The sequence below is a fragment of the Thamnophis elegans genome, chromosome 13 (genome assembly GCF_009769535.1).
Source record: "Thamnophis elegans isolate rThaEle1 chromosome 13, rThaEle1.pri, whole genome shotgun sequence".
NCBI classification, from domain to species: Eukaryota; Metazoa; Chordata; class Lepidosauria; order Squamata; family Colubridae; genus Thamnophis; species Thamnophis elegans.
In genome coordinates, this window is record NC_045553.1 from 2,654,824 (window position 1) to 2,667,632 (window position 12,809).

A 12,809-nucleotide genomic window follows, 5' to 3' on the forward strand; every position below is an offset into this window, starting at 1 on the left:
GTCCCTGCTTGTCCAACATTCTGAATAGCTGGCTGTTTATGGCTGGCTTTAAGTCACTGGCTATCCTTTGCTTCTGTTGTGCGGTCCTCGCCTCCTTAAATTCTTGATAGTCTCGGAGTAAATTAAGTCTGCCCATCCCTCTCATTTTTCTTCGGTCACTGGTGGTTTGTTCCCTCTGACTGTTTCCCTGTCTTTGAAGGAATTTGCAGTCCTTCAATGCCGCTGTGGTAGGGGATACTCCGATCTTCCAAGCGGAGACCATTCTGTCTGCCCCCGAGATCATCCTCCAGCCGAACATGGGGGAAATTGAGAAGATGAGTGTCCACTGCATTCGAGACTGTGTGGAAACCACCAAGGTGAGACACACACACACCCTCGGTCTTTTTGGGGGAGGTTCATGTGGGCATCAGACCCTACCAGGCCTCCAGCCGCCTCCCCTGTTAGAGGCTGGTTCTAACAGAGAGAGAAATCCCTGTTCATCCAACAATTTTAATAGCTGGCTGTTTTTGTCCCTGCTCTTCCGACAATCTTAATAGCTGGCTTTTTCTTTTTTTTGGTCCTGCTCTTCCAACAATCTGAATAGCTGGCTGTTTTTGTCCCTGCTTGTCCAACAATCTGAATACCTGGCTGTTGGTGGCTGGCTTTAAGTCACTGGCTATCCTTTCCTTCTGGCAAATGGAATGATTGCAAAACCATGGAAGCTGAGCCTCCTGCTGAAAAGAGGGAGCTGAGCACTATTAGAATTCATTCCTTAGGTCTTTCTAACTTTTCTTCAGTGAATATTTAGGTGGAGGTCTTGGATTCTAGTCCTGTCTGCCAGCTGAAGCCTGAAATGGTGTTTCAAGACTAGGTCCAATTTATAGACCGACTTGGCCTCTTCTACTTAGCTGGACTTTCAGTTTTCACCTGTCCCTTGTTTTCTTTTTCCCCAAACTGGCAAATTTGCTAACAATTGGTTATGCGAGAACTAAACCTCTTCCCCTTCCTGCAAAGCTGAGTTTGAGCTTAGCCGGAGAATATTCCTTTTGCCCCCATGCAGCTTTTTCTTCGCTGGTTGCATGGCAGTTGCATCGAGTGCCCACCCCAGCAAACGGGGGACGACGAACCAGTCATCTTCAGCTTCTTCAGCGACATCTCCCAGAACCCGACCATCATCGAGCAGGCCATCCTGATCACGCAGAACATGCACAAACTCCTGGCTTCCCTCACCAAATACCTAAACCGTTGGAAGCGGTACCGTCCCCTCTGGAAGCTGGACAAGGCCATAGTCATGGAGAAGTTTGCGGCCAAGAAGCCGCCTTGCGTGGTTTTCGACGAGAAGCTGCAGTTCTACATGAAGGTGGCCCAGGAGGTCATGCAGCAGCCCATGGTCAAAGATGAGCAGTGCATCCGCCTGCTGCTGTCCCCGTTGGCCTTCACGGTCCAGGAGAACGCCAGAGGTTGGATCACTTCCCTTGGGAAGCTACTCAACGAGTCAGCCAAGGAGGTGCTCTACAGTCTCCAAGAAAACATTGAGGTAGGTTTCTCCAGCACCAAGGGTGCTCACCTTGGTCCTACCATACCTGGAGAGGACAGAGGCAACGGATGGAGAAAAGATCAAACATACCTTATCTTTTGAGTCCCAAGGTCTCGGCCAGGGCTGTCCAACCTTGGTGATTTTAAGACCTGCGTCAGGGTTCCAACCGGATGCCCTAATTAAATCATGAGCCTCAAGCCGAGCTTCAAAATAAATCCAGTTATTTATTAGGAGCAACGTGTCGCCACATACCCAGCTCTGACCCCCCCCCCCGAAATTTATGTCCCAGCTCTGACCCTGTTTCCCCCCCTCCCCCGGGTGTGTCATCATCAGTCACATTTGCCAATGGAGCACTTTCACAGGTTGTAGAGATCACTTCCCTCCGGTGGCTGCGGGCAACCCTGGGAGACAGCCTTGAGAGAGATATGTCGGGAATGTGCTTTTGTTTTTGGCTTCGCCGTTTTCCCATTCCCCCTTGCCTATGGCAACTCGAGAGCAGGCCATGGATGCTTTGCGAGTTGACAACCTGTGGACTTCAATTCCCAGAATTCAATTCCCAGAACTCCCTGGAGAGGACAGAGGAATGTTTGCAGGAAAAGATCAAACATACCTTATCTTTTGAGTCCAAGATCTAAGCCTGGGGTGTCCAACCTTGGTGAATTTGAGACCTGTGGACTTCAACTCCCAGAATGGTTGGGGAATTCTGGGAGTTGAAGTCCAGAAGCATTTAAATGGCTAAAGTTGGACACCCCCCCCCCCCGCTCTAGGCACGGATTAGTGTTGACCCCCACCTGGTCCAAGGCGATTTTCAAGGCATGTAGGACATCATCCTATAGTCTTCTACTCCAAGATCTTGAAGACCAATACTTCAATTTCTCACTATCCATCACCAAAACTAAAAACATGCTGATGGGACATGTAGTTTTTAGCCAAATGGTTCTTTGCAATGTTTGTGTGAATTAATGAGCAAACGAATATGCTTTCCAGAGATTGTCGCACCATCTGAAGACTACCCCCAGTACTTTGGAAGATCTCAAATTCGTCCTGGGCACCATAGCCGAGATCAAACAGATATCTCTAGAAGTGGAACTCAAGTATTTGGATATTCAAGAGAGATACCGGACCTTGGCCATGTACAATATTGTTGTAAGTTTCACTGCGTGGTGTCAAAGATGCCGAGATACCTACCAGACTGAGGGTCCAGCATGGAGGGGGGTAAAAATCGGTGGGGTTGGGTGACCTCTAAGAGCTCTCTAGGGAAGCTTTTAAGGGAAGCTCCCCAGACTGTCCTCAGCCACACATTTTCTCCCTAAACAGCTTAAATCTCTGAGCCTTCTAAGGAAACCTTCTCAATCGATAAACAGTGAAATTCTAAAAAAAGCTGAGAGATGATGGATAGAGATATGATATTTTGCAATATAGTAACAACATTGAAAGCCAATAGAAATAAGTAGAAAGTTTAAATTGGGAAAATAGTAGTGTCAGATTTGGGTTAATGTCAGGGTTCCAAATAGCATCCAAAAGTAAATTAAGAGTCCAAGGCAAAAGATTCCTCAAAAATCCAATTTATTAAAAGAGTCCACATCTGAAAGCTTCCAGGTTTCCCTGCCCAGTTAAAAGGGTCAAGATCCAGCCCCCACACCCTTAAGTCCATTACATGGTCCAATCTTCCGCTGCCACGTTCGCAGCTTCCACCCATCCAATTCCGCCCAGGTGCAGAGACAAAGGATGACCTTGCCTTTCTAGAAAGAATGTCGTTATGGCTACATATCATCTAACTCCATACAATCCCCCCTCCCATTTTCCCACAATAGAAAATGCATAATAGAATAATAGAAAGCGTGGGAGGCCTGAGGTCCAAAAATAAAAGATCATTTGAAGACCTGACAAGTAACACATATATAGATATATAATAGAATTTCTTATAAATATACTAGATATATTAAGATTTAGGAGATGGAATAGCAATAGCAATAGCAGTTAGACTTATATACCACTTCATAGGGCTTTCAGCCCTCTCTAAGCGGTTTACAGAGTCAGCATATCGCCCCCACAGTCTGGGTCCTCATTTCACCCACCTCGGAAGGATGGAAGGCTGAGTCAACCTTGAGCCGGTGAGATTAGAACCGCTGAACTGCAGATAACAGTCAGCTGAAGTGGCCTGCAGTACTACACCCTAACCACTGCACCACCTCGGCTCCTAGACCAGGACTAGGTATAATCTAAAGGGATTATTATGATTAAAAGGATGGGAAAATATAATGGAAAATATGGCTTTTAAGGACTATAAATCCAGAAGACTTGGAGATACCATCTTGGGACTGATTAGATCTTACTGATAACTGGTTTTATTGGTGTTTATGGGAAGCTGAGATCGAAAATGTGGTGGAACTCTGAGTGACGTCCATAATATTAAAATGTTAGGAGTTAATAAGTACATAAAAGAATATATTACAAGTACAATGAGCACATTAAGCTTAGAAGCTGGGAGATATAAATTCTGTATATGCAATGGTATTATTACCGTGAGCACTGTGTGGAAAATGTGTTAACCAAGTCGTTACGCTGTCCACAAAAAAAATTTGGTTGTTAAAAGAAAAAAACCTGCAAATAAAACATATACAAAAAAAAGAAAGGAAATCTTCTCGTTCCTCCTCTCCAGATATCAGAAGAAGAAAAAAGCTTGGTGGATAAGATAAAGCTGATGTGGGAAACTCTTTATACAGAGGCGTCCGGAGTCGATCACAACCTGGGCAGCATCAAAAAGACTTTTACGGAGGTATTGGGGTGAATCGCATTCCGGAATGAAGGAGAAGAGCGTTCGGAAGCCGGAATGGCCTTCTAACTGGGATTATTATGATGCCCCCCCCCCTCCCCTCTAGATCACAAGGGAGCAGATTGGAAATTACAGCAAGGAGATCGACGACTTCTACCAGCGGTTCGTTACCGAGGGCCCCGGTTCTGTGGGTGAAAATCTTGATAGGGGTAAGGAAGACGCTTCTGCTTCTGGACCCTAGGCAGTGGGAAAGCAGGGCAGAGACACTGTGGGTAGATGGGGGCTTTGTTGCTCCTCCTTTAACAGGGACTGGGTGGATTGAGAGAAGGTGGGAGAGCTGGAGGAGCGAGGAGAGTTCTCTTCCAGCCCTGGAGGTGATGTCCTGCTGGAGAAAGCCGGGATCTCTTTTCTTCTGCCCCGCTGAGTGGCCCCTGAATTTAAGCCATACTAGGAAGAACGGTTGCAGGAACTGAGTATCTCTAGTTTGATGAAGAGAAGGACTAGGGGAGACAGGATAGCAGTCTTCCGATTTCTCAGGGGTTGCCACAAAGAAGAGGGAGTCAAGCTGTTCCCCAAAGCGCCTGAGGGCAGGACAAGAACAGATGGAAACTCATCAAGGAGAGAAGCAACTTAGAACTGAGGAGAAATTTCCTGACAGTGAGAACAATTAATCAGTGGAACAGAAGTTGCCTCCAGAAGTTGTGAATGCCCCAACACTGGAAGTTTTTAAGAAGATGTTGGATAGCCATTTGTCTGAAGGGTTGTAGGGTTTCCTGCCTAAGCAGGGGGTTGGACTAGAAGACCTCCAAGGTGCCTTCCAACTCTGTTATTCTATTCCATTCCATTCCTATTCTTATTCTTATTCCAATGCTCATTCCAATGTTCCATTCCATTCTATTCCATTCTATTCTATTCCTATTCCTATTCCTATTCTTATTCCAATGTTCATTCCAATGTTCTATTCTATTCTATTCCATTCCATTCTATTCTATTCCATTCCATTCCATTCCATTTTATTCCTATTCTTATTCTTATTCCAATGTTCATTCCAATGTTCTATTCTATTCCATTCCATTCTATTCTATTCCATTCCATTCCATTCTATTCCTATTCTTATTCTTATTCCAATGTTCATCCCAATGTTCTATTCTATTCCATTCTATTCCATTCCATTCCATTCTGTTCCTATTCCTATTCCTATTCTTATTCTTATTCTTATTCTTATTCTTATTCCAATGTTCATTCCAATGTTCTATTCTATTCCATTCCATTCTATTCTGAACCTGCTACTTCTTGAACCCAGGCAGCTGGAAAACAGGGCAGAAACACTGAGGTAGACCAAAGGTTTTGAGTCTTGAGATTCTCATTTGGGGGTATCCCTTTGGTGATATTCTCACCAAAACATGGTGACTTCTTCATCCATTAAGGCCAGCCGTGGATCTTGTAGAAGAACTCCCCTTGCCCTCCCCCCCACACCTCTTCAAATTCTTCCTGAGGTTTCCCATCCTTCACCCGGTTTCTGCATTTATTTGCCCCCCCCTGCAGGGTTAGAGCTGATGGTGGTGTTTGAAAGAGAACTGGAGAAGCACGAGAGGAATCGTCAGGAACTGGCCAACGCCGAAAAGCTCTTCGACCTGCCCATCACCATGTACCCCGACATGATCAAAATCCAGAAAGAAATGAAAGGCCTCAGGCAGATCTACGAAATCTATAAACTGCAGCAGGTGGGCGGTTTTCGAAAAACCGGTCAGGCTTCTGTTCAGGGTCACGGACCCCAGACCTCTGGCCCTCACCCCAATTTCAGATTTTGGGCGTTAACCATTGAGGTCAGCTGCTCATGGATTATCCTTGTGCTGTTCATTCAGATGAAGGTAGAAGATTCGTGCTCTTCAGCATGTGATCTCAACAGTGGTGGGATTCAAAGATTTTTACTACCGTTCTGTGTGCGTGGCAGGGGAAGGATAGTGCAAAATCCCCATTTCCACCCCACTCCAGGGGAAGGATACTGTAAAATCTCAATTTCCACCCCGCTCCAGGGCAAGGATACTGCAAAATCTCCACTTCCACCCCACTCCCCACCCCACTAACCTGCTTTCCAGTTCCGTTCTCCTGCGCAGGGCAACAGAAGAAGACCCAGCCAATTGGCTGGGGACTCAGGAGGCAGCAAATAGATGGGGGCGGAGCCAGCCAGAGGTGGTATTTGCCAGTTCTCCAAACTACTCCAAATTTCTTCTACCGGTTCTCCAGAGCCGATCAGAACCGGCTGAATCCCACCTCTGGATCTCAACGAAATCTTTATTCGGGAGGATGGGTGTCCTTGATCTCTTGATCTTCTCTCCTGATCTCTTTGCCAAGGTGAAGATGTTCTTAACGACACTTTTCCGGGTTCTAGGCCGCCAAAGAGGAATGGTCTCAGACTCTCTGGGTCAACCTGAACGTCCAGGTGTTACAGGAAGGAATTGAAGGGTATCTCAAAACCCTCCGAAAGTTGCCGAAACAAGTCCGTAGCATGCCGGTGGCCTATCACCTGGAAGTAAAGATGAAATCTTTCAAGGAAGCCATTCCTCTGCTGCTGGATTTGAAGAATGAAGCTTTGCGAGAAAGGTTCGGCTTCTCCCCATCCGTGGGGTTGTTCGTAACTATGAAAGGCGTCACTAAGCGTGGATGTTTTAAGTCAACGTGCAGCTTGGGAAGCACGGCCTGGGTTAAACCCTTAAAACCAGGGTGTATTTCTCCTCCCATCTTCTCTCTTGAAAACCAAACACTTTAACAAAACAACAGAGTTGGAAGGGACCTTGGAGGTCCTCTAGTGCAGCCCCCCGCCCAAGCAGAAGGCCCTCTGCCGTTCTTGGCAAATGGCTGTCCAGTTTTTTCTTTAAAACCTCCAGTGATGGGAATACCCATGGCTTCGTTCGGCTGGTGGATTATCCTCACTGTCAGGAAGTTTCTCCTTAGTTCCAAGTTGCTTCTCTCCTTCACTAGTACCTGTCCATTTTTGTTATCTTGTCCTCTGGTGCTTTGGAAAGTAGGTTGACCCTCTCTTGGTTGTCGCAGCCCCTCAAATATTGGAAGAATATCCCTGCAACTGTTCTTCATATGTTTTAGCCCCCAGGCCTGTAAAACACAAACCACTTTGGTTACTTCAATCCACCTGTGAAGCAACCTATGTCGGTTTCTCTCCTCCTCTTCTTTCAGACACTGGAAGGAGCTGATGACCAGGACCAATACCTTTTTCGACATGGCCACCGAAACCTTCACCTTGGAGAACATGTTTGCCATGGAACTGCACAAATATATCGATGTGATCAACGAGATTGTGGGGTCCGCCGTCAAAGAGCTGAGCATCGAGAAGGTCAGATGGTCTTCTCCCACACCCCTCTCTGTGTTTCCGTCATCTCTAGTAGCAACCAAGGGCTCAACCAAGGTGGCTCAGTGGCTAAGAGGCTGAGCTCGTCGATCAGAAAGCTCGGCGGTTCGAATCCCTAGCGCCGCGTAACGGAGTGAGCTCCCGTGACTTGTCCCAGCTTCTGCCAACCGAACAGTTCGAAAGCACGTAAAAAATGCAAGTAGAGCAATAGGAACCACCTTTGACGGGAAGGTAACCGTGTTCCGTGAACCTTCGGCGTTGAGTCACATGACCACGGAGACGTCTTCGGACAGCGCTGGCTCTTCGGCTTTGAAACAGAGATGAGCACCGCCCCCTAGAGTCGGGAACGGCTAGCATCTATGTGCGAGGGGAACTTTTACCTTAGTAGCTAACAAGGCAAGTTCTTAGAACGTCCTTGTTCTCTCTCCTAGGGAGTGAAGGAAATCATTGAAACTTGGGAGAACATGAAATTTACCGTTCAGCGGTACTTCAAAGGGACTCAGGAACGGGGCTTCATTTTGGGAGCCGTCGATGAGATCATTCAGATCCTGGACGACAACGCCGTCAACCTTCAAAGTATCTCTGGAAGCAGATTTGTGGCGCCTTTTTTGGCCACGGTCCACAACTGGGAGAAAACCCTCTCTTTGATCGGCGAAGTGATTGAGGTAGGGAGGCTGCTGCTCCAGGTGGACAGGCGTCCCTCTTGGAGGACAGGTTACATTTCGCCAGCCTCCCTGCTCTTGGCCAATGTTGTGTTTCATCTGTCTAGATCTGGATGATCGTTCAGCGAAAATGGATGTATCTGGAAAGCATCTTCATCGGCGGAGACATCAGATCCCAGCTGCCGGAGGAAGCCAAAAAATTTGACAACATAGACAGAGTCTTCAAAAGGGCAAGTAACTAAGTCTCTCTCTCTCTCTCTCTCCCTCCCTCCCTCCCTCCCTCTCTCTCTCTCCCTTTCACACTCTCTGAAATTTCTTTGCTGCCCATCTCGTACCCAACATTTCTGAGCTATTCCCCTAGGCCTATGGGTCAAGGTGGAGATAAACTCTACAATTAGGTCCTTAATACCTTATCCAGGGCTCCGTGTGTGTGTGTGTGTCTGTGTCTGTGTGTGTTACATTTGGGAGTTTGTTTATTCCATCCATCCTTCCATCTATAAAAATGGCTCTGTGTGTGTTTGTGTGTGTTCCAGCATAACTCTGGAACGCTTCGAGCAATTTCAACCAAACTTGGTACACAGATTACTTACTCTCTGGAAACAAATACTGTGGGGGTAAGACACCCCAACACCCCTTGGGGGGGGGTTCCGTGTGTGTGTGTGTGTGTGTGTGTGTGTGTGTGTGTGTGTTCCACCATAACTCTGGAACACCTGGACTGTTGAAATGAAAAGAAGTGGATTATATCTATAGTGTCAAGTCACAGTACTTTTGACATTGATAGTGGGCATTTTGGATTCAAGTTCTGTTAAGATACAGCCTGTTGTGCCTTAAAATGGCTTCTACTGTACAGCACAGTGGAGTTGCCATGGTAACGGCTTTACAGTACTCCACAAGGGGGCTCCCTCTAATACAGAACTGGGATAAATACATCCCCGAGCTATGCTGGGTTATCAGCTGGTTTAATATAAATATAGTCTCTTGATTTGCGTTTCACGGAAAGTTTCTGTAAATTCTCGTGTTCCTAAATTCTTGGATTTTCTTTTTTATAGCATAACGTTGGTCTGTTTTTTGTTCTGCTTTGGACAACTTTAAGGGAAGAGGGGTGTATTCTTACCATTCATGGGATTCCTCCCTTGATGGCTTTTCAGCCTCTTCCTCCCCTTCCTCCTGATCTCTGCAGATCATGGGAGAAACGGTCAAAGATCCGGTGATCAAGAGGTGCTGCGAAGCTCACAATCGCCTTAGCGACCTCCAGAACATTAGCGATGGGCTGGAGAAATGCCAGAAGAGTTTGAACGATTATCTGGATTCCAAGCGGAACGCTTTCCCGCGCTTCTTTTTCATCTCAGACGACGAGCTGCTCAGTATCCTCGGGAGCAGCGACCCCTTATGCGTTCAAGAGCACATGATCAAGGTCAGAGAGGATGGGGAAACCCCCAGAAGAATTTAAATCCTTCTTCTACCCTTTGGGCCACAGCGGGTAGCGTTCTTCACCTTTCCTCCTCATCTTGTTTCAGATGTACGACAACATAGCTGCCCTGAAGTTTCACGAGGACGACAACGGGATCAAGATCGCCACTGCCATGATCAGCGCAGAAGGCGAAGTGATGGAGTTTCGGAAAGCCATCCCGGCGGAAGGCAGAGTTGAGAACTGGATGACAGCCGTGCTGGTCGAAATGCGAAGGACCAACAGGCTGGTCACCAAGGAAGCCATCTTTCGGTATTGCGAAGACCGAAGCAGGTGAGGGAGAGGCTACTTCTCCAAGGCCACCAGTATTGTTGGTCCTCCCAAGAACCTTATGACGCTTGACAGTCCGATGTCCAAAGATACAGCTCTTCAGTCTGCTCCCCAAACTTCAGTTGAGGTCTATATTATTAGCACTTAGCAATAGCAGGTGGCTCAGTGGCTAAAGACGCTGAGCTTGTCGATCAGAAAGGTCGGCTGTTTGGCGGTTCGAATCCCTAGCGCCGCGTAACGGAGTGAGCTCCCGTGACTCGTCCCAGCTTCTGCCAACCTAGCAGTTCGAAAGCATGTTAAAAAATATAAGTAGAAAAATAGGAACCACCTTTGGTGGGAAGGGAACAGCGTTCCGTGCGCCTTCGGCGTTGAGTCATGCCAGCCACATGACCCTGGAGACGTCTTCGGACAGCGCTGGCTCTTCGGCTTTGAAACGGAGACGAGCGCCTCATTCTCTTCTTATTATTTTATACTTCCCTTTAACACCTGCATTTTTACAGCTCCAAACATTAAGACAAAGACAAAACGTCTTTATCCCTGCCACCCTTGCAAATCTGCCTTTTCTGCAGAGTCGATTGGATGCTGATGTATCAGGGCATGATGGTGCTGGCAGCCAACCAGGTGTGGTGGACCTGGGAGGTTGAAGACGTCTTCCGGAAGGTTAAGAAAGGGGAGAAACAAGCCATGAAGGTCTACGCCAAGAAAATGCACCAGCAGATTGACTCGCTGGTGACCCGGATCACCAAGCCGCTAAGCAAGAACGACAGGAAGAAATACAACACGGTTCTCATCATTGACGTCCACGCGAGGGATATTGTTGATAACTTTGTACGAGACAGGTAAATCGCCCCCCTGGAGATAAAGGAACGGTCAACTTATCACCATTTGGTCTGCGATTGTTCCAAGTTATGATGGCGCTGAAAAAAATGGTGGTTACAGATATCTCTAGGACCTTTGCGGTTGATTCTGAACCTCATGTGATCGCCGTTTGCAATGTTTCCTGGCTGCTTCCCCAGAAAATCAGTGGGGAAGCCAGCAGGAAATGTTGCAAGTCGCTGGGGCGAGTTTCTCCCCAACCCATGCAATCTTCCACAGCCTCTCTGCACTTGTTTGTTTTATTGTTTGTTTGTTTTATTGGTCTTGTATGCCGCCCGCTCCCGAAGGACTCCGGGCGGCTTACAATAAAAAGGGAAGGGGGATAAATAAGACAATACAAAATTTCAAAAGCAACAACATTCACAATTAAAGTGGGGCTGGATGCTTCAACAGCCCCAGGCCTGCCGGAACAGCCAGGACTTAGCAGCTTTACGGAAGGCCGGGAGGGTAGGAAGGGTCCGGATCTCAGCGGGGAGGTCGTTCCAGAGGGCCGGAGCTGCAACAGAGAAGGCCCTCCCCCGGGGGGGGTGGTCGCCAGCCGGCATTGGCTGGCAGATGGAATCCGGAGAAGGCCAAGTCTGTGCGATCGAATCGGTCTTAGGGAGGTAATTGGCAGGAGGCGGTCTCTCAGGTACCCAGGCCCGTACCCCTTCCCTAACCCCCCCAACCACCACCACCACTTTGTACCCCCTTCCCTCCATCCCCCACCCAGGAGCAGCCACTGCGGGCCAGGGGACTAGGTGCTTCCTTCTGGCTTCCCCACCAACTTTGCTTATCGGAAACAAGCAGGAATCGCCTAATTCAACCAGTCACTGAGACTGCAGGGAATGCCGTCCCAAAGCAATGCAGTCATGCTTAGTGGCCGGGATCCTGGTTCCAATTATTGTTGCAAGTCAAGGACTATCTGGAATCTTACTTACGGTGTTAAAAATAATGCACGCGGAGCGCCTCCAACCTCTGTCCCTCTTCTCAATGTTTATTTGGTTACTTTTCTTTTTTTCATCTCAGTCATGGAAGGGCTCTCTCTAACCGTGTTCGCATCCTTTCTCGTCAGCATTATGGAAGCCCGTGAATTTGAGTGGGAAAGCCAGCTGCGATTTTACTGGGACCGCGAGCCCGACGAACTCAACGTCCGGCAATGCACCGGGACTTTTTCTTACGGCTACGAATACATGGGCTTAAACGGACGCCTGGTCATCACTCCCCTCACAGACCGGATATACCTGACGCTCACCCAGGTAAACCCACAAGGAGACTTTCCATTCTGGTTCCGGAATGCCCCCCTTTAAAAAAAAAAAAAAAAGCAGATCTTGAATTTGGAGACTCTAAACGAGCAGAATACGCCTTCCGTCAGTATCCCAGTTGTTCTTCTCATCCTTATTTGTAATCCTCACCTTTAAAGAACGTCAAAACTTGAGTTTGGTTAAAATGAAAAACAGCCCTCTACCCCAAACGTTGCTTAATGGGAGGAAAACAGTGGTGGGTTTCAAAAATTGTTTGAACCTACTAAAGTGTGGCCACCTTTGTGGGAGTGGCTTGCTGCCCCATGTGACCGTATGGGAGTGGCCTGCCGCCCATGTGACCGGATATGAAGATGCCGGCGACACTTGTCCGAACCACCTTAAATTACCTCACACACAGCACTGGCATGCATAAGAATATGATGTAAACTTGTTTTTTAAAAGGCATCTTTGGTTTGCGTTAAAACAACTTCAACACACGCAATGTTCTGATTGCACCACAAACGCAGTAGTCATCCTTACCTTTCACAGAGGCACTGAGTTTTATAAATAATCATATCCAAGGACCAGTGGTGGGTTTCCAAAAAGTTTGGAACCTCTTCTGTAGGTGTGGCCTGCTTTCCGGGTCCACTG

At 47.5% G+C, this 12,809-nt stretch overlaps 1 protein-coding gene across 1 annotated transcript in view; it reads left to right on the forward strand.

The window, feature by feature from the left end:
• The window catches only part of DNAH10 (dynein axonemal heavy chain 10), a 112,170-nt gene that overhangs the window by 26,716 nt on the left and 72,645 nt on the right, over window positions 1-12,809 (forward strand). Inside the window, exons 19-32 of the mRNA XM_032229343.1 lie at window positions 200-356; window positions 1,040-1,516; window positions 2,504-2,662; window positions 4,179-4,295; window positions 4,399-4,501; window positions 5,838-6,016; window positions 6,685-6,896; window positions 7,488-7,644; window positions 8,091-8,324; window positions 8,429-8,551; window positions 9,502-9,735; window positions 9,839-10,062; window positions 10,629-10,898; window positions 11,990-12,173. Of these exons, the coding sequence (XP_032085234.1) occupies window positions 200-356; window positions 1,040-1,516; window positions 2,504-2,662; window positions 4,179-4,295; window positions 4,399-4,501; window positions 5,838-6,016; window positions 6,685-6,896; window positions 7,488-7,644; window positions 8,091-8,324; window positions 8,429-8,551; window positions 9,502-9,735; window positions 9,839-10,062; window positions 10,629-10,898; window positions 11,990-12,173 (2,830 nt within the window). The remainder of the gene's footprint in view (window positions 1-199; window positions 357-1,039; window positions 1,517-2,503; window positions 2,663-4,178; window positions 4,296-4,398; window positions 4,502-5,837; window positions 6,017-6,684; window positions 6,897-7,487; window positions 7,645-8,090; window positions 8,325-8,428; window positions 8,552-9,501; window positions 9,736-9,838; window positions 10,063-10,628; window positions 10,899-11,989; window positions 12,174-12,809) is intronic.